The sequence below is a fragment of the Tachysurus fulvidraco genome, chromosome 2 (assembly GCF_022655615.1).
Source record: "Tachysurus fulvidraco isolate hzauxx_2018 chromosome 2, HZAU_PFXX_2.0, whole genome shotgun sequence".
Taxonomy (NCBI): domain Eukaryota; kingdom Metazoa; phylum Chordata; class Actinopteri; order Siluriformes; family Bagridae; genus Tachysurus; species Tachysurus fulvidraco.
This window is the reverse complement of record NC_062519.1, coordinates 13,868,032-13,889,874: the sequence shown is the minus strand read 5'-3', so window position 1 is coordinate 13,889,874 and position 21,843 is coordinate 13,868,032. Positions and strand designations below refer to the sequence as shown.

At 37.7% G+C, this 21,843-nt stretch overlaps 2 protein-coding genes across 7 annotated transcripts in view; one reads left to right on the top strand and one right to left on the bottom strand.

Moving 5' to 3' along the window:
• ddx19b (DEAD-box helicase 19b) overlaps window positions 1–6,651 on the top strand; it is a 7,662-nt gene extending 1,011 nt beyond the window's left edge. For both annotated transcript variants that reach the window (XM_027176493.2, XM_027176494.2), the window contains 9 exons: window positions 72–207; window positions 309–401; window positions 1,298–1,400; window positions 2,198–2,312; window positions 2,531–2,708; window positions 2,988–3,225; window positions 3,322–3,484; window positions 3,797–3,988; window positions 4,647–6,651. In XM_027176493.2, coding sequence (XP_027032294.1) covers window positions 72–207; window positions 309–401; window positions 1,298–1,400; window positions 2,198–2,312; window positions 2,531–2,708; window positions 2,988–3,225; window positions 3,322–3,484; window positions 3,797–3,988; window positions 4,647–4,708 — 1,280 coding nt within the window. In that variant the 3' untranslated portion in view covers window positions 4,709–6,651. The remainder of the gene's footprint in view (window positions 1–71; window positions 208–308; window positions 402–1,297; window positions 1,401–2,197; window positions 2,313–2,530; window positions 2,709–2,987; window positions 3,226–3,321; window positions 3,485–3,796; window positions 3,989–4,646) is intronic.
• Window positions 6,652–7,515: 864 nt separating this feature from the next.
• pusl1 (pseudouridine synthase like 1) lies at window positions 7,516–20,251 on the bottom strand. 5 transcript variants are annotated; one of them, XR_003445136.2, is made up of 8 exons: window positions 19,944–20,249; window positions 19,800–19,857; window positions 18,957–19,144; window positions 12,262–12,411; window positions 11,370–11,540; window positions 8,555–8,586; window positions 7,718–7,905; window positions 7,516–7,631 (listed from the first exon to the last, which is right to left on the bottom strand). XR_003445136.2 is itself a non-coding variant. In XM_027176495.2 (8 exons), exons 1-8 carry the CDS (start codon window positions 20,024–20,026, stop codon window positions 7,594–7,596), a joined length of 906 nt encoding a protein of 301 aa, XP_027032296.2. In that variant the 5' UTR covers window positions 20,027–20,250; the 3' UTR covers window positions 7,516–7,593. The 5 variants fall into 5 exon arrangements, 3 of the variants coding, with proteins under 3 accessions (XP_027032296.2, XP_027032297.2, XP_047665819.1); XR_003445137.2 differs by having other exon boundaries at window positions 7,718–7,880; window positions 19,944–20,248; XM_027176495.2 differs by having other exon boundaries at window positions 7,718–7,880; window positions 8,532–8,586; window positions 19,944–20,250.
• Window positions 20,252–21,843: the final 1,592 nt, after the last annotated feature.

The window sequence follows — 21,843 nt, the reverse complement described above, 5'->3', positions numbered from 1 at the left end:
AACTTCTACTGGTGTGTACACATTTCTATTGAGTTTTATTTATTTATTTATGAATATTTTTTGGCTTTTAGAGGACAAAGCTGCCCAGTCACTGCTGAACAAGTTGATACGAAGCAATTTGGTGAACACCACTAACCAAGTAGAGGTTCTTCAGAGGGATCCGAACTCTCCGCTTTACTCAGTCAAGTCGTTTGAGGAGCTTCGATTGTGAGTTTGTGCTTGTGCAGAGGTTGAGTGTTCAACAGCTTTCTCCTTTGTACTGATGTGTCTAACTGTGTGTGTGTGTGTGTGTGTGTGTGTGTGTGTAGGAAGCCTCAGTTACTTAAAGGTGTTTATGCCATGGGCTTCAACAGACCCTCCAAAATCCAGGAGAACGCTTTGCCCATGATGCTTGCAGAACCGTAAGTGATATAAATTCATAACTGATCAAACGAAACAAATCATTCTGAAATATTTTTATTACCAGTCAACATATTTAAAAATGAACCAAAAAACAATCCAAAATGTTATGGGAGAAATAAGTTGCAATAACCTGGTTGGATAAGAATGTGTGAAGTTTTCTAATTGGGGTGTGGCAATGTTCAAAATGAACCAATCACATTCAAGCTCATCTTCAGAAGTAATTGTGGTACGGCTGGCAATTCAGTGAAATTATTCTGATTAACTCAAAATAAAGATCAGCTGTTTCTGTAGGATTTTCCTCATATCTTGTTTTTGTCGTGGACGTGTTTATTTTCAGGAATTCACACTAACCATCTAAAGTGTTAAGTGTTTGAGAATAAATGAGTGGCACATTTTTAGCTGTAACAGTAGGCTTTATGCTGACGCCAGCTGAAGAAAAGCATTCGAGTAATTTGATGTAGACAGGTTTTCTGGGATCCCCCCAGCATGATCAATGGCAGTGTTCCTAGAGCTGAGCAATGACCTCATCATAGTAATGGCACAATTAAATTGTCATTATACTAGGTTCTACAGTACTGGCACATTTGGACTTTTTTGTATGTAGAGCTCTTAAAGCATACAGTTTTGCTGGAACCTGGATAATGATGGGTGTTGTGAAACCTTAACGCGTGTTTTTTGCCATTTCGCTCGACCGAGAATGCTGCCTGCAATTATATTTCCCTCGAATGCCAACGATCAAGTAATACAATTTAAAATCTAGCCAATTAATTCTTTAGAAAGTAACAGTAGTGCTAATTTTGTAAAACTTGCCACTATAGTTCAACATTTATATATTAAAAAAAAACAAAAAAAAAAAAACACTTTTTTTTTTTTGTCTTTTGCCTTTTTCCCCCAGACCACAGAATCTCATTGCGCAGTCTCAGTCAGGGACCGGTAAAACTGCTGCCTTTGTCCTGGCCATGCTCAGTCACGTGGATCCCAACAACAAATGGCCTCAGGTATGACCCACATCTTTCTTTACATCAGCACATATGGGGGAAACACAATCAGGTTATTTTAACACACCCAAAATCAGACCTGAGCTTTTGTGGAGAAAAAGATTTTATGCTGTACACATTAATTACACAAAACAATAAAGACTGGGCTTTATTCTTTAAAATTGTTTCAAATCATGTAGTGCTTGTTGGTAAGCATGGCACTCCACCATATTGTCTTTATCTGCTCTATTTAAATAGTGCCTGTGAATAGTGTGTCTTTCTGCGGTTGTGACAGATTAACTTTTGATGAAATTTTTAAAAAGAGACGTTGAATAAACGGTGTCCAGTCTGACAGCCCCTGTCTCCAGTCATGCCAGTGGGCACAAAGACTAGACACAGATTAACAGCCATCCAGTAAAGGGGACGCTTCCCAAAAAGGACTTGGTCCTAAAGGCAGGATGGGACACTTGTTTAACACGCACGCAAAAAAAGGTCTCGTTAAAGACGCCTATCCCACAAACAATGACACCTACTTTTTCCTACACAATTTTTCTTGTTTTATGTTGTGTGTGTTCGCACTTGATGCAACACAACAATCAACAACGATCCTGGGATCTTGGACTTCATAAATGTTAAGACTGCCTGAAAAAGGGTGAGGGAGAAAGTGAGGTGAGAGAGAGAAAAGGGAAAAACTACAGAGTGACAGCAGAATAAGGACCTAGTGTTGCAAGGGTCATGAAAGATGACGTTTTATTTTGCCATATCTTTCTTCTTTGGCTTACTTTGCTGGATTTTCTTTCTTTTTTTTCTTCTCTTAGTGCCTGTGTGTGTCGCCTACATACGAGCTTGCCCTCCAGACGGGCAAGGTCATAGAGCAGATGGGCAAATTCTACCCCGAAGTCAAGCTGATGTATGCGATCCGAGGAAACAAATGTGAGCCTTCATATTAATCACGCCGTATTTATACTATGCACCTATCAGCAACAATTTACTTCTAAGTGTCCTTTAAGAGCAAATGAAATAAGATATGAAATCGCAAATCTATGCTTAAAAGTGAACTAAAGCTTTGAATATGATGAATGGAGTCAGTGTAAAGAAATGTTAAAGATGTATCTAAAACATGCTCATATAGTGAATTTCTCTTTGTGCAGTGGATAGAGGGGTGAAGCTCCAGGAGCAGATTGTGATCGGTACCCCGGGTACGGTCCTGGACTGGTGTCAGAAGCTCAAATTCATCGACCCGAAGAAAATTAACGTGTTCGTACTGGACGAGGCAGACGTCATGATTGCAACACAGGGTCACCAGGACCAAAGCATCCGCATCCAAAGGTGTGTATGTCCTCACTTTATCCGTACGTTGAGTAGGAAGGAATTTGAAAAGAGATATTGATGAGTAAAACATTTTTGCATTAGACATTCCAGGCAAAGGGAAATGCGTTAAAGCAGCCGAAAGGTTTAAAACTGCTGTAAGACGCATAAAGAATTCTTTAATAATTCTGTAACTCTATTGGAATTGAAGTCTAATTAAATCATGAAATGCTTCCAAATCATAAGACGAAATGTGCTCATCTGTAACTCGTGCACTTTCTCTGCTCTAATATTTTCCAGGATGTTGCCCAAATCCTGCCAGATGCTCTTGTTCTCAGCGACGTTCGAGGAGTCTGTGTGGCACTTTGCCACGCGGATCGTCCCTGACCCAAACATCATCAAACTGAAGAGGGAGGAGGAGACGCTGGACACCATTAAGCAGTATTACGTGTTGTGCAACAACAAGGAGGAGAAGTTTCAAGCCCTCTGTAACATCTACGGTGCCATCACAATCGCACAGGCCATGATCTTCTGTCACGTGCGTTCGTAAACTCTCCTCTCAGCTGGCTGCTATCCGTCCAGTTCGGTTAGACAGAAGACGTGAACAATTCTGCTTTATTCTGTTTGCATACAGACCAGGAAAACAGCAGGCTGGTTAGCAGGAGAGCTGTCTAGGGAGGGTCACCAGGTGGCGTTACTGAGCGGAGAGATGCAGGTGGAACAGAGGGCAGCCGTGATCGATCGTTTCCGAAACGGCAAAGAGAAAGTCCTGGTCACTACGAACGTCTGCGCCAGAGGTGATGATCGTTCTATTGACCTTGGAGAGAAATTAACATTTTACTTGCTTCATGGTGCTAGTTGCATTTTATCATATGTCATATTGATGCATTATAAAGCGTTATGGCTTTTGTCTGAACTGTTAACGGTGACAGTCATTTATAGGATTAAAGCTACTTTCCTATTGGTGCTCTGCACCTGTGTCATAAACTACAGCAGGCTTTTATGTGTATATTAAACAAAAAAAAAAGATGCATTTTCATTGCGGACTCTGCGTAACACAAGTGCTGTTGTGAACATTGCTTTAATCTCCTCCTCCTTCTGGGTTTCAGGTATCGATGTGGAGCAGGTCTCTGTGGTTATTAATTTCGATTTGCCTGTGGATAAGGACGGAAACCCTGACAACGAGACGTACCTGCACCGGATCGGGCGCACGGGCAGATTTGGCAAAAGAGGCCTGGCGATCAACATGGTGGACAGCCGGTTTAGCATGAACGTCCTCAACCGCATTCAGGAGCACTTCAGTAAGTTACCCCTTTTTACTGAGCCTAATAAACTTTACAGTATGCCATGAAGCTTTTTCTTTCTCACACTGAGACTGTACGTCCTTAATTGACGTAGAAATTCCTCTGATGGGCCTTTTAGATAATGGAGAAACTTAAAGGACACCACCGTTGACATGGCTGTTGGATATTGTGAGGGGGAGTAGTGTTGAGGGGTTTTTCCTAAAGTTTACCATCATCTCCACACAGTTTTGAGGGTGTTTAGCTCTAGACTGTTCTGACCATAGCTCCAGCCGCTTCACCTCCTACAGGTATGCAGACTTGTCACCATCTTGGATGAGCTCGATGGGCGTAGGATCATCTGCAAAGTTCAGGAGTTTAATTTGAACGTGTTCACACACAGATACAAAAGCGAAACCGTCCTCATTGATGTATTATCTTGCTTTATGTAAATTCCCTGATGCTGTAAATAGAAGAATGCAAATGGTTTTGCTCATTTTGTATTCTTCTGACTAACAGCATTATTTTATTTTTTTATTGAGTTCAGGTCCATTTGATGATCGAGTACAACATTCTAAATACATCTTGTTCTGTTTGTTCTTCCATAAACATGACACACAGACCATGTCCAGAAGATTCAAGCGAATCCAATGAATTCAATCTTTTTTTCCCCCCACAGATAAGAAAATCGAAAAACTGGACACGGACGATTTGGATGAAATCGAGAAAATAGCGAACTGAGGAGAGGGACGAACGTCTTCAGTAGTGGTTTAGGCTGGGAGTAGAAACTACACTGTGGAGGACATTAGAGAGGATGTGGAAATGTCTTATTTTAGATTTTCTTTTAATAGGTTTTAATATTACCACAATTTCACTCTTTGTACTTCTTAATAAACATCTGAACATGTTTTTTTTTTTATGTGAGTAAATAAGGCAAATAAATAGGTCACTAGATTATTTGTGCATTGCACACAGAGCTTTGATCAATTTTCAGTGAATATTTTGGGTGTTCATTATTATGGAAAGCTCATCTAGGGAACAGGAATAACAAAAGTTTTCTATTTCTGCTTTACGTCGTGTGCTTAATATATTTTAAGGTCTAAATACAACGTTTCTAACCAACAAACCTCTTGTTGAGGTACAGATTGTCTTCAGTTGTTTGAAGAGATTATTAGTAGTAGTAGTATTAGTTTTAGTATTATTGTATTTGACCTCAGAAACATCAGTGCTGACGGTACTGGTAACTATTATTCGCTTCGATCATGTTCCAAATAAAGTTGCCAAAGTTAAAGATTGTACAAATTTGAAGTTTTTCATCAGCCAAAGTCTTGTGCCTGTACTGATTTGTACCAGTATACCTTAAATAACAAACCGGACGTGAAATCAATCATTTATGACACAGATTGTACACACGAAGCAATAGTGGGTTTTAATTAAGAAGTACAAAAAGTGAAAAATGTAAACTTTAAAAGTTTAACTCGTGTCGAAGGTGTTGGTGTGGAGCTCGAGCGACGTGTGCGGCTAAAACGTCACACCGGCGTGCTTTTAGCCCCATGAAGGCATCCTCTGTGTTATTTCCAGGTAGTCATTCTAGCAAATAGTTATAGTGTGAAACACTTTTTTTTTTGTCTCATGGTCAACACACGAGACTGCCTCTTAAATGATGTTTTATTCATTTAGACAAGTGCTTGAAGAAACAAGTCAATATGCAACTGACTGCGTGAAATGTTATTCACTTCACAATCGTCACCAACTTGTTCGTGTTATTTGTACGTTTTTTTATTTTCCCAAATAAGTTATTCATCAAACCGTCTTATCAGAGGCGCCAATATTACTTACATGGAAATCCTTATAAAACTGTTTTACCACAAAAAGCTTCATGGTCGTGAAAGAGTTGCTGTTTTTTTTTTTTTTTTGGGGTCCATCCACAGACGTGACCGTTAGATGACACCTAAATCAAGTTGGCAGAAAGTCAAAGCTATAGAAGCAAATGCAGGGGCTTTAAGTTCCTTGTCCCTTTGGTTAAATTTATGTGTTTTTTGTTGTTTTTTTTGCCTGCAAATAAATTTTCGCCATGTCCACAGCTCTGTGAGAGCATAAAACCGCCGTTTACCGAAGTCTTCTGTGTCCCAACATCGAGGGCAAAAACAAATGCTACATCTTTAAACCGTAAATTTTTCCGCCTTTTTTCTCAAACATAATTTTTTATGGTCATTTGTGGACGGGGTCTATCTACAAAAAAGTTCCTGCTTGATTTCAGGGTTTAAACATTTTCCTCGTCCCTCTTGATTACATGCTTATTTACATAAGGAGTATAGCATGCAAACAGACTCGAAACCGAGATAAAAACTGTAACTGGTATCTTGTGGGCCGAGACAACGATCCTGAGCTTCTTGACGTGGCCTCTCCGTTCATACGGACATTTTTAACCTCGTTCTGGATGCAGAGTTGTTATTCCCTCTTAAATAAATGAAATGAACTGCGCTTTAAATGACCATATTGTCATTACGTTCCTGAGGACGACACAAACGATATGCAACACTCCAGCTGGTGTGAGACGCATCATGTATCTGTGCGACTGGATGTTCTGACTGTATTGTAGAGTTCTGTGTAAGGCTGATGTGTTGTACTGCAGTATGCTGAATGCTTCTTGTGCTAGAAATACACCGACATGCTGAAATCTGTGTGGTGATAGTGTCTGAATGATATTGTGATGTTTGATAAGCGGTAATTTCTCAAGTTTCAGTCCAACGTTACAATATAGTAGAATTAGAATATTACTAATGATATTGTAACGTCAGACAAACTTGAGAAATTGTTGCTTATAAATATTGTTAAATACTGTATATGAGAAATAAACCAGTGTTGGGATGCTGATATAGGAATACAACTGACCTGTTTCAGCAATTTTTCAATGCTACTAATTTTATTATTGTTTTATTAAATAGCATTATTTGAATGCTACTTACTTATCTAACTGTAGTTACTTTTTAGGCTTGTCTCCTAAGAAGTATTTTTGATTCCTGTATGATTCGATATGAAACCCAGGGACTAGATTATATTATGTGGTCTGCAAACATTTCGGTAGTTTTCAAGTTTCTGCGAATACCACTGCCCTCAAGCAGCTCCCAACCATACAGCTGGTCACATCACACCCGTGATACGGAAAATGCTTACTTTCCTCTTGCTTTATGCTATCCGTTCTGGATGGTATCATTTTTAAGTTGATCGCAATTTTGTTCTAAAAGAGAAATCCATATTTCACAAGCCTAGTTGTTATAGTAGTTGTTCCATCACGTCTCTTGTAATTAATAATTACATAGGGGATGTGGTTAAGGTGTTGGGCTACCAATCGGAAGGTTGTGAGTTTTATTCTTTTATTCAAGGCCCTTAACCCTCAATTGCTCATTTGTATAAAAATGAGATAAAATGTAAGTCGCTCTGGATAAGGGTGACTGCTAAATGCTGTAAATGTAATAACAAGCTATGCTGCTTGTTTCTGTGGAAAAAAAACCATTACCTGTTAAAGTACTGACAAGGGAGACTCATTCCATGAATGTTGAATACAAAGTTTATTTACATCATAGAGATATATTTACAGGTTCCCATGTGTGCTGCTTTTTCTTTTACAAGCAGTCACTGTCCCATATGGAAGGCTTCAGATCTGTACACAAACAGCAAAAGCAGCACTTATGACTTTAAGTGCAATCAAATTAAAATTCTTTTCTGCAGGAAGTAAACAGTCTTTACCTGAGTCTTTATACTCCACGTTGATCAGAAAGAGGCCGTAGGGTGGAGCGGTCATGTTTTGAGGGTAGGCCATGGTGTCCCTGCTGTCTAACAGGTCGTGAATCTGACTAACAGACAGTTTACCCCGGCCGACCGCAACCAACGCCCCGACCATCCTCCGCACCTGAGCCAATACAATCTCTCATTCACTTCCACAAAACACCCAAAAAATAAATTCTAACAACATGCAAGTGGTGTTTTCTGCTTAAACATTATGGGGACACTTTACAGTATTATTGTTCAAGTATAGATTGGAAATGTTTGGTGAAGCCAATAGAGAATAACGGCAGTGAGCTTTTTCCTGTAACTCTAACAAGGTTGGAGAGGGATCTGGTTCACTCCTCCGTGCAGAATATTTTAAGCTCTTTCATATTCTTAGGTTTTGGTGCATGCCATCTCCCTGCTTCAGTTTAGACCACAGGTTTATGATATTGCTGAAATCCTGAGAATGATTTTGTTGCGTTTCAAATCATAAGCTAGAATAAATAATCTGTTCGATAGAGGTGGTCGATAGCCATAATTTGTCATAAATTTCTAACAAGTTTTGTGCCAAAAATATCCTGATTAAGAATTCAGTGGACTTCCTCCATTAAACTGACTTTATTACACTAAAAGACACATTTAGCAGAACTGTGTGATTTGCAGAGCCCCGAGGTCGGTTATGTAACTGCTTCTATTTCCAGTCTGTAACAAATCAAATTGTTGCAGTTTTTATTCCCAACACAAGGAGGCGCACAATTTACACAGTTTACTTTACAAAGGGAATGGTACTCACTTGTTTGTATAAAAAGGACCTACTTTTAAAGGTGAGCTCCCAAAACTGGACGTCTCTGTAAAACGACAAACAAATAATATTCACGCGAACGGTCTGCAATTCGTTTTATCCTGTTGTAGCTGTATCTATTATAGTGTGGACACACCTGACTGTTTCATGAACATCAGCTATGTAAAAAAAAAAAAAGGGAGATTGAGCATTAATATATATGTAGCTGCTATATAAATAATATTCTATATAAATAAAACTGACCTGGATTGATTTTTTTTCTTTCCACACATAGATAGATATCTTGCAGATTAATATATGTACATAATCTCTGCTTTAATATACATCTGTGTATATTTACACACACACACACACACACATATATATATATATATACACATACACACACACCACAGCAATATACCAGCACTATTAATAAACAAAACATCATAGTTTAACACACTAGAACTTCCAAGAGACCAGTTAGTTCCTGTAATCGTGTACAAAATAAAAGTTTGTTATAGCAGTTAGCATCAGTCATTACCTCATTACTTTCATTATTTTTCTCTCTCTGAGATAATGACAACAAAAATATATATAAAAATCAGCTTCTTGTGCCGCCAAAATGTCCTGAAGGTTTTACTGTGGCTAAAACTTACAAGGGACTCCTTCCAAAAAAGTTTGTAAAAATGGAAAGAAACACGTATTGGTTTCAGAGAAAGAGTTCAAAAGCAGTGTGGAATAAAATAAAAATAAACCACATTTTACTCCATACACAATGCTAAACTGGTAAATGTAAACTTTCTATATTGGCTGATAACTTTTACCCTTTAGCTGGAGTACAAAGCTACAGAATGCAAACACAAATGCAAATAAATTAGGAGGCCTGAGGTCACGTGAGTGCCTCATCTGCTGATGTCCCTATATTCTGAATTAGAGCCCAAGTGTGCTCATATTTCTGTATGTGGTAGTAAAGTGGTCAAGTCTGTGTGTGTGTGTCTGTGTGTGTGTGTGTGTGTGTGTGTGTGTGTGTGTGTGTGTGTGTGTGTGTGTGGTCGATAGGATCTTAACAATGCCATGTTTGACATTAGTGTTAAATAAAGCAGATGGTTTCAGCATCCCGCTGTCCACCTTTGAAGAGTCGTACGTGAGAAAGCACCTGCGAAAGGTTTGAGTCTCTGGCCTTCTGAGAAAACATTTAAACAGCTATTTCTATTCAACTGGCCTTTTCTTCTACTCTTTGGTTCAACAAGGCAAGAAAACACAAAGTCATCTGTCCTATAGACTCTTTCAAAGTGCATTTCCTTACAGAAAACAGCACCATATCAACCATTACATGTATTCTTTTGTAAAGTATTTATAAACCAATCTTGGGGTGTGTCTCAATCTGCTCAGTAGTCAGGGCAGTGAATCAGGGAGACGTCATTTTAAGGGTTGTCTTGTCTCTCTCGATCGCGGTGCACGAGAACGTTTGCTCCCTAAAATAATCCCACGATGCATCGCTAAGCTTGTTAGCATCGCTGTAGCTCTCAATTCATTACTTATGTTCAAGACTTTGGACTTTATTTAAGTGTTTACTGATTTGAAAAACAACCCACTAGCTAGACGATGATCCTGCTTGAAGTGTCTATGACTTTGGTAGCTAGGGAGCTGAATGAGATGCACCCGTAGATTCTGTGGGGTGTGCACTATACAATCCCACTGTGTGTTGTTGCTATAGAAACAGTAATGTATTGGAAGTAATGCAGGACTATTTCTGATGGATTAGAATTGGGACTTTGACAGAGCTGTGATATAACATCATATCGCTCGTATCACTACAAGGGTGTTATCCAGGGAGTTATCTGACAGGCCGATTCTGATTCTCCCCAGAAACAAGTGTTCATTATTCAATCACTAAACACTAAAACTCCAGTGAAAGGATTCCCCCAAAGAAAAAAGGTCACACTGATCTGATGGCAGATCTGACCATCGCTGGCTCGGGCAGAGAGCAGCTTGTGTCCTCCGGCCGCTGTGATCATCGCGCCTGTATCCAAAATCAGACCTGCCCTATACCTGTTGCCTAGCAACTGTTTTCAAATGCAATCTCATATCTTGCAACTCCTACTCCCAAAATGTCACCATCCCCACACACACACACCCTCCGTCGCTTACTCAACCTGAACATCATTATGTAATATGAACAGAAAAATCCCCATAACACTAACTGATTATTAATATATTTTTTAAACAACGTTCGGTATCAGGTCTGCTAGTAAACTCCCCGTATAAATATCGCAATATCTCGTATACGATATTAACTGCATGGCTTTAACTGGCATAGCGAAGTGTTTACAGTGATGGAACATGTATACACTGTGTTCATTACACTACCTCATGGTCGTGTGCCATGTTTTTATTGATCTGTGCTGTAATTCCAGCTGGCGCTCTACTAACACTGGTAAACATACAGTGGGTCTCGCTGAAGGAATTGGATGGACGGTTAATAGAGAATGTGTTTCTTCTGCAATGTGACCGATCTATTTGAGATAAGAAGAACGATACCTAGATTTTGCTTCACCTACCACCACAAAATATCAATTACGGGTTATTTATTTATCTCTTTTTTAAATGGTAGCCTATTGTTCTGAACAACAAGCATACCAGGTCACGTTTCCCTTATAATGTATAATACTGTGTGCTATGTGACCTTTAAAGCCATTCCCTTTAAAAAAAATAAATAAATCTATGACGTAGATACAGTTTTCTATTGTAAGAAAGAGTGTTTGTATATTGAGTCGAGTTTTCGTATTTGTGGAAGAACAATATGGTCCTGTGTTACCCGGAATGCCTGGGTGTGAGATTCTGTACCTATGAAAGTGACGCTGGCTAAAGGAGAGGCCCGGCTCTACCTGCACCAGCTCCATGGTCTTCACCGGGTTCTTGAACGGAGCGTCTGAGCTGAGCGCACGGAAAGTACTGAAATCGTGCGTTCCATGGAACGCGGCTCCCGCCTCTCGCATGGCGTCTACATTCAGCTCCCTGCCGAGTGAGTTACAAACACGATCAGACCAACAAAAAAAAAAATCTGTCTATAATATTTGAACATAGCTTACAGACAAACTACTCTGCTCGCTAATCCCTGAAACCAGGAATCTGACACCCCATCCGGAAAGAATTGGAATGAAATGATTGTTTATGACATTTTGAGAGAACTCGTCAAAGTTATTATATGAAATCAAGATGGAGAAATCCAAAAGAAAGAGATAAAAAATTAAAAGGCTGCTTTTAAATGATAGGTGATGAAAAACTGGAAAAGAAGGGGGGGAGAGAAGGGAGGGGGGAGGGGGAGACAGACAGACATTTGTGTGGGTGTTGTTTTGCGTCACTATAGCCTGCAGCTTACGCTGCCCTACTTTATCCAAAAAAAAAAAAAAAAGATGTTCAGGCAGCAGCATTAAAGTCAAGACATAACGCCCATCATATTCAACATCTGCTTCATCTCCTCTCATCTCCTGTCCTTCCTTCAGGTGTCTCTCCACATTGTCATAGCACAGATTTCTAACTTTCCTACAGTCTCCACTGCTAAAACACAAATCTTTATATTTACATCATAAATGATTATGAGACTCATGTGAGACTTAATAACTTGGATGCCACCTCTATATTATCTCATTTAACTTGATTTAATATTAAATGTTCATGGACAAAGAACAAGACACTTTATCAGATAGTGAGAAAAGGAAAGCACCGTGGGACTCACATGTCCTGTAACGTCCAGCACAAATCCTTCTCTGTTATGGGCAGTTCGGTGTGACGACGGAGTCCTGTGGCCAAGCGGTAGACGTAGGATCTTGATATGGCTCGGTGGCGTGCGTGAAAGTTTTTCTGTACGCAGTAGACTCTTGTGATTCTATTTAAAACACAGTATTTTGAGAATGAATTCATCCTCTTCCCACGGTACATAAACATAGAAATCTTCTCTCGTTACATGTAAATAAACGTGGTGATTGTTAACACGTAGGAGATCCGTGTTACTTAGTTGTTGAGGCATACTTTCCTGTAGTGTTACCATTTTTGGAAGGAGTCTCCAGTGTCAGTTTTCAGGGCAAACGACTTTGTAGTCTCTCAGTAATGCTTTCTCTTATTAACGTTCAAAGAGAGACTACTGACTGCTCTTATATAAGCGGTAACATCGTTGGTAGATCACTGCGGTCTAAGAGGAATAAAACACCAAGGATCGTTCTGTTCATCACACCAAGCTATTATCTATTATTTTCCTTAAAAAAACCCAAACAAACAAACAAAAAACACACAGAAATCACATCTGTGTTTTTTCTACACTTATACAACAAGCTGCTTAAGTCAAACTTTCTGTCTCAATCAGTACAGGCTAAGAAATATAAAAACTGAATGAAACTAAACTTAAATAGAAATAGAAAATTAAGAAATAGTGTGATTTCTACCATTTTATCTAAAATCTACGGTTTATTAAATTAGGTATATAAACCTGATGAATTCAAATCTATAAACTTATATAAGAGTGATGTGTTGCATTTACATCATCTATAATGTTAAATTACATTTACACACTGGCCATAATCATCTTTCTATTCATTTAAGACCGAATCTTCATTGGGTTTACACATTAACATGACCACAAAGGCATTTAGTCTACATTAAACATTTATGCAACACGGTCCCACAGGTCTTCGAATCGGACCCCCCCACAGAGCGGCCTTTATAACAGGAATAAAGGAGGTCAAGTCACACAACAGGCTGACATTATTTCCCTCTATGGGGCTCCTATTCAGATGAGTCAATTGAAGGTAATAAGAGTTTAAATGCGGCAGAGGCAAATTGGGAGCAAATTTAAAATCTACTCGGCTTGTTGACACTGACTGCACCTACCTACACACATGCAAATCAAGCATCATACAGGGAAAAGTGTTCCCCTGATTCATTAACACACGTCTGAGCCTGAAAATCAAATTGTATTTATCAGCACAAAAGTAATTTAAAAAAAAAAAATCATAATAAGCTTAAACAAATTTAGTTCACAACTGTAAGTGAAAGGCATTAAATGCATGCCAGTGAAAGTATTTCATTATTTGGTTGAATAAACAGCTTTGGATTATTAGTTTTTATCTGATTTCATCGTTGATCAAAAACTACAGATAAAAATCTATTTGTTTTTCCTCCTCGTGTGCTTACGACAACGGCAAACGAAAGCAGGAATAATATTTAATACTCAATCAGACCCTGCACTGAGATTTCACATTCAGTTTAGAGGTCAATGGCCTCTCAAACAAATGTCACTATAATCAGATGAAGAATCTGAGCACAAATGATTGGCCATTTGTGTTTATTTGCATCATCATTTAGCACTTACAAAAAACAAAAATTAAATAAAAAAAAAACAGTATCTAAAAATGGGGGGCACGGTGGCTTAGTGGTTAGCATATTCACCGGGAGTATCCTGCCTTGATGCCCGATAATGCCTGAGATAGGCACAGGCTCCCCGTGACCCGAGAAGTTCGGATAAGCAGTAGAAAATGAGTGAGTGAATGAATGAGTATCTAAAAATCCCAAAATGGTGTCAAGCTTCGATGCTCAAATATTATTTTCCCCAGTAGTTCTAGTCTATAAAATATCCATTCTTTTTGGCATTTGCTGTTTTCAATTTCCTTTTTAAATGTAGAATATGTAACTATAATACTATAAGACGTATTCAAGCCCTAACTGTCTGAACACAATTCGAGACACTTTAATTCCCAAACATTCCGACTTAATTCTGGGCTAAATATTTGTAGTGCAGAGAATGAATTACTTGATACAGACTAATTTTACTGCTATCTGACAAAAGTCATGTTTTCCAGAGATGCAGAGACGATAGGAACCGGATCCAAGAACAAAAGGGAGCAGAGAGAATGAGAGAAACATTCTGACACGAGAAAGTCTAGACAAACATGTTTCAGTCATACTGTACATTTGCCAGCACACAGGCAACTTAAATTGAGAACCTGGAAATGCCTGTCTAAAATTATACTGTTTGGTTTAATCTGAAGATTTACTTCAAAAACATGGAAAATAAATATTAAAGAAGAAGAAAAGAAAGAGAGAAACATGTTACTTTGTTCTATATGTATAAAAAAAATGATTGATTTATACTTTTCCTTCAACCTCAGAACCCAAAAATAGTCCATGATGTTGGATCACCTACACATACTGTATATGAGGACACCTGACCATATAAAATAACATAAAATCCCTCTCGATCAAATTACTCCAGTTGCTCACATTATTCAAAAGTATTAATCCCGGTTGTGTCATTAAAATACAGATCAGAGCAACCGGACGCTTATTATTGCCAAAGTTTATGTGCTAGAGGGCCAAATGAGATTTGTGTTTTCCCTCTTCAAACAGCTCATAAATGAAAGCCTTGAGATAGAGCTGATGAATAAATAAGGTGTGTTAAATCATGCAGAATGCTAAATCCTCTGCTGAAGTGGTGCCTCGACATTGCTGCTCTGCATTGTACAGTATCATGCTGCTCCAGGGCTAGAAATAGAGGACAATCATTATTGGTGCAATACTGAAATGTACCAGATGCAGTACTGATATGTAACACAATGACCTAAGTACAGTACTGATATGTAACACAATGACCTAAGTGCAGTACTGATATGTAACACTGTGTCCTAAGTGCAGTACTGATATGTAACACAATGACCTAAGTACAGTACTGATATGTAACACAATGACCTAAGTGCAGTACTGATATGTAACAGTGTCTTACGTAAAGTACTGATATGTAACACTGTCCTAAGTGCAGTACTGATATGTAACACAATGTCCTAAGTGCAGTACTGATATGTAACACTGTCCTAAGTGCAGTACTGATATGTAACAGTGTCTTATGTAAAGTACTGATATGTAACAGTGTCTTACGTAAAGTACTGATATGTAACAGTGTCTTACGTAAAGTACTGATATGTAACAGTGTCTTACGTAAAGTACTGATATGTAACACAATGTCCTAAGTGCAGTACTGATATGTAACACTGTCCTAAGTGCAGTACTGATATGTAACAGTGTCTTATGTAAAGTACTGATATGTAACAGTGTCTTACATAAAGTACTGATATGTAACAGTGTCTTACGTAAAGTACTGATATGTAACAGTGTCTTACGTAAAGTACTGATATGTAACACTGTCCTAAGTGCAGTACTGATATGTAACAGTGTCTTATGTAAAGTACTGATATGTAACACTGTCCTAAGTGCAGTACTGATATGTAACACTGTCCTAAGTGCAGTACTGATATGTAACACTGTCCTAAGTGTAGTACTGATATGTAACACTGTCCTAAGTACAGTACTGATATGTAACAGTGTCTTACGTAAAGTACTGATATGTAACACTGTCCTAAGTGCAGTACTGATATGTAACACTGTCCTAAGTGCAGTACTGATATGTAACAGTGTCTTACGTAAAGTACTGATATGTAACACTGTCCTAAGTGCAGTACTGATATGTAACACTGTCCTAAGTGCAGTACTGATATGCAACAGTGTCTTACGTAAAGTACTGATATGTAACACTGTCCTAAGTGCAGTACTGATATGTAACACTGTCCTAAGTGCAGTACTGATATGTAACACTGTCCTAAGTACAGTACTGATATGTAACACTGTCCTAAGTGCAGTACTGATATGTAACACTGTGTCCTAAGTACAGTACTGATATGTAACACAATGACCTAAGTGCAGTACTGATATGTAACAGTGTCTTACGTAAAGTACTGATATGTAACACAATGTCCTAAGTGCAGTACTGATATGTAACACAATGTCCTAAGTACAGTACTGATATGTAACACTGTCCTAAGTGCAGTACTGATATGTAACACTGTCCTAAGTGCAGTACTGATATGTAACAGTGTCTTACGTAAAGTACTGATATGTAACACTGTCCTAAGTGCAGTACTGGTATGTAACACTGTCCTAAGTGCATTACTGATATGTAACAGTGTCTTACGTAAAGTACTGATATGTAACAGTGTCTCACGTAAAGTACTGATATGTAACACTGTCCTAAGTGCAGTACTGATATGTAACAGTGTCTTACGTAAAGTACTGATATGTAACAGTGTCTCACGTAAAGTACTGATATGTAACACTGTCCTAAGTGCAGTACTGATATGTAACAGTGTCTTACGTAAAGTACTGATATGTAACACTGTCCTAAGTGCAGTACTGATATGTAACACTGTCCTAAGTGCAGTACTGATATGCAACAGTGTCTTACGTAAAGTACTGATATGTAACACTGTCCTAAGTGCAGTACTGATATGTAACACTGTCCTAAGTGCAGTACTGATATGTAACACTGTCCTAAGTACAGTACTGATATGTAACACTGTCCTAAGTGCAGTACTGATATGTAACACTGTGTCCTAAGTACAGTACTGATATGTAACACAATGACCTAAGTGCAGTACTGATATGTAACAGTGTCTTACGTAAAGTACTGATATGTAACACAATGTCCTAAGTGCAGTACTGATATGTAACACAATGTCCTAAGTACAGTACTGATATGTAACACTGTCCTAAGTGCAGTACTGATATGTAACAGTGTCTTACGTAAAGTACTGATATGTAACACTGTCCTAAGTGCAGTACTGATATGTAACAGTGTCTTACGTAAAGTACTGATATGTAACACTGTCCTAAGTGCAGTACTGGTATGTAACACTGTCCTAAGTGCAGTACTGATATGTAACACTGTCCTAAGTACAGTACTGATATGTAACACTGTCCTAAGTGCAGTACTGATATGTAACACTGTCCTAAGTGAAGTACTGATATGTAACACTGTCCTAAGTACAGTACTGATATGTAACACTGTCCTAAGTGCAGTACTGATATGTAACACTGTCCTAAGTACAGTACTGATATGTAACACTGTGTCATTAGTGCAGTACCGATATGTAACACTGTCCTAAGTGCAGTACTGATATGTAATAGTGTCCTAAGTGCAGTACTGATATGTAACACTGTCCTAAGTGTAGTACTGATATGTAACACTGTCCTAAGTGCATTACTGATATGTAACAGTGTCTTACGTAAAGTACTGATATGTAACAGTGTCTCACGTAAAGTACTGATATGTAACACTGTCCTAAGTGCAGTACTGATATGTAACAGTGTCTTACGTAAAGTACTGATATGTAACAGTGTCTCACGTAAAGTACTGATATGTAACACTGTCCTAAGTGCAGCACTGATATGTAACACTGTCCTAAGTGCAGTACTGATATGTAACACTGTCCTAAGTGCAGTACTGATATGTAACACTGTCCTAAGTGTAGTACTGATATGTAACACTGTCCTAAGTACAGTACTGATATGTAACACTGTCCTAAGTACAGTACTGATATGTAACACTGTCCTAAGTGCGGTACTGATATGTAACACTGTCCTAAGTACAGTACTGATATGTAACACTGTGTCATTAGTGCAGTACCGATATGTAACACTGTCCTAAGTGCAGTACTGATATGTAATAGTGTCCTAAGTGCAGTACTGATATGTAACAGTGTCCTAAGTGCAGTACTGATATGTAACACTGTCGTAAGTGCAGTACTGATATGTAACACTGTCCTAAGTGCAGTACTGATATGTAACACTGTCCTAAGTGTAGTACTGATATGTAACACTGTCCTAAGTACAGTACTGATATGTAACACTGTCCTAAGTACAGTACTGATATGTAACACTGTCCTAAGTGCGGTACTGATATGTAACACTGTCCTAAGTACAGTACTGATATGTAACACTGTGTCATTAGTGCAGTACCGATATGTAACACTGTCCTAAGTGCAGTACTGATATGTAATAGTGTCCTAAGTGCAGTACTGATATGTAACAGTGTCCTAAGTGCAGTACTGATATGTAACACTGTCGTAAGTGCAGTACTGATATGTAACACAGTGTCCTAAGTGCAGTATTGATATGTAACAGAGTCCTAAGTGCAGTACTGATATGTAACACTGTCCTAAATGCAGTATTGATATGTAACAGAGTCCTAAGCACAGTACTGATATGTAACAGTGTCTTAAGTGCAGTATTGATATGTAACAGTGTCCTAAGTGCAGTACTGATATGTAACACAGTGTCCTAAGTGCAGTACTGATATGTAAGTGTCCTAAGTGCAGTACTGATATGCGACACTGTCCTAAGTGCAGTATTGATATGTAACACAGTGATTGGGTAGAGTGTTTGCCATACAAACCCCTATTAGTGAAAAATATAGAATGAGCTCTTTAATGGAAACCAATGACACTACTGACAGAGCTGTTGACCAATCAGGTCCAAAAATCAGTCACATCAAATTCACATGACTTTAAAGACCACAACACACTAGAATCAGCAGCTCTCCAGGCTTCTTACCTGATAGGCTCTGGTTTTAATAAGAAGTTTAAGGCATCAGTCAGGACTTGTTCAGTGAAGGGAGGTTTGTCTCCTCTACGCTGGATGTCTAGATGTGCAGAGTTACAGAGCGCATGCACACCGGTGTCGGTGCGACTGGAGATGCACACAGACACTTCATTTACAGGCTTCAGTCTTCGCACTGCGTCCTAATAAGCAAAAAGTCCATACAGGAGAAAGTCAACTGACAGGGTAAAGTCACTGTACATGTTTCTGAGACATTGTTGGTATAGCAATATAATTAAAAAAATATTTCAAAACCCAGGACACAAGTGATGTGATGTTAAATGTAATTTACTTAAGTTTACTAAATCTCATAACTTAAAGAAAACTCCTTTAAATCACGCTGTCATTACACAAAGCATACCTCTCTAAAAATGAACGACAAAGTAATGGAGTAGAAATCATTTACTGTACATTTTAGATATCTCTGAGTTACTCTCACATGGCAACAAGAATATTTCAGACATATCCTGCAATTATGTAACACAGTTGCCAAAACTCCACATGGATTTATGTTTAATGGTTGATGATTTATGCATGATGGTCAGACATACAAGTGTCTGATTGTGTGTAGGTCTAATGCGGAGGGACAAACGTGGGATTTGTCCAGTCACAGAGAAACAGGCTGAACTTTACATACTAACAAATTTGTAAGATTATTACTATTTGTATTTGGATACTATACAGTGGAGATTAATTTGTCAATCCTGAAAAAAAAGATCTTATTTTCCTTTGCCTTAAGCCCTACATAAGTGGCATCCTTTTTTTCTACTTCTACAATATATGTAATGTGACACTGACCTCTAAATGATTCTGCACTCCCTGCAGAGGCTGATGAGGAGGAGCCTTCATCACCCCACTGAAACAACAGTGCAATCTTGCATTAATATATCACCTCTAAAACCCCAAGACTTTTATCTCAGACTCGAATATAAACACGCAGACCTGTATTTGGTTCCTAGGTATTGAAAGAAGATGAGGTATCGAGTAACAGCACTGCTTTGCTGCATGACTGACTGCTGGCTCATGTGTGATACAATAAAAGTGGTCGGGTTTAATATATCAAGGACATAAATGACATTTCAGTTCTCCATGATTAACAAGTTCTCCAGTATAATTCTCCATGATTAACACAAACACAGCTTGGAAAAAAGGGTCAATGACGATGCTGCAACAGTGCTGTATGTTTTGGTGCCCAAGAACAGAAACACGTGTCAATTCAAACCACTTCCGTGTGTCTCAGATTTTGACGTCCGGTTCAGTGCCTGTACAAAAAAAAAAAACATTTACATTTACAGTTTTTGTGCAAGATAATATGACTAATGTGTGAATATGCAGGTTAGCAAGACAAGTAAATATCGCTGTAAACGCACGCTGTGTTTACTACAATTGTAAATCTTAGCCAATAAAAAAAAAAAAAAAAAAAGGCGATTTAACTAATCAGAACCACTCTATTGTGGGTAATGTAGTGCTGCTGAAATAAACAGTTTTAATTATATTTAATTTAATAATAACAAAGTTATAGATTACCATTAGTTTATAAGCCAAAATAGTTTTTATATTTTTAGTGGTGCAAATAAATGCATTTTATGGAAAACCCAATACATGCCCTTTATAAATTTTATATTATATATATATATATATATATATATATATATATATATATATATATATATATATATATAATATTACATTATAGTTTCATATAATATTATATAAAATATAAAATATATTTTTAGAGGTGTAAATATTCCCTTTATAAATACACAATATGTGTTTATGTTTATTTTTCCTTTTTCCTCCATTACATTACAATAGTTACAGTTCTATAGTTAAAATTCCTGTTTTGCTTTTTCTGTAAGCTTGATTATTCCAAAGAGAATAAATACCCCATGCAAATGAACCAGTTTTGAACCTTAACCATTCTCTACTATTGTTAAGGATTGTAGTTTATGAACATGTGGAGACAATAATTTTTTTGAAAATTGCTACTGCTATGAGAGGTCTATCTCAATTTTACGTTCTTGTATTTGTATGTCTGGTTTTAAAGCTGCAATCTGTAAATGTTTCTAGACCTATAATAATTATCATTGTTATATAAAATACTCCTTATAATAAACTGTCTTGTTTCTTGATTTTTTGGTAAAGAAAACAAAAACAAAAAAAACCCTTGTGAGTGTGAATATGTGAATTGTGTTTTATTTGTAGTTCACTTTTCAGGCAGCAGAGGGCTCTGAATATTACAATATGCTCCTTTAACGAGGTGGCTGCTTTAATGTATGGCTCCTATATCAGTTTGATGACCTTGTCTACAATTGATCTAATTATTTCTCACTTGAGGGTTTGAGAATTGGGGAATTGGCATCTAATGATTATGTTATCATTTACAATGCACATACAGGACTGACTTGTTTGTGACTGTAAAACAATGCAGTCCTGTGTGTGCATTGTAAATGATAACATAACTGCTGGTTATTAAATGCTGAACCAGAAGACTCTAGTTTTCAGAAAGCTTCAACGTATCAGTAATTATATATCTTTTTTATTGTTATGTTTACATTTTAGATATCGGTTTATTATCGGTTTTAGATTATATCAAGATATAATCAGTGATACATTATTAGAGCAATTGCATTCAGCCCACTTACAAATTGAGATATTACACAAACATCAACAATTGTAACAGAACTAAAAAACAAATAAACAAAAACAAAAAAAACAACAACAATTCTTTCACTGTAAAAGTTATAGACCAGTTATTGAACATCATGTTTGTTTCAGAGCATCTACTACTTTGTTCCAACTAGGGTTCAGTGTCTTATTAAAAAAGCTTAACATTCTATCC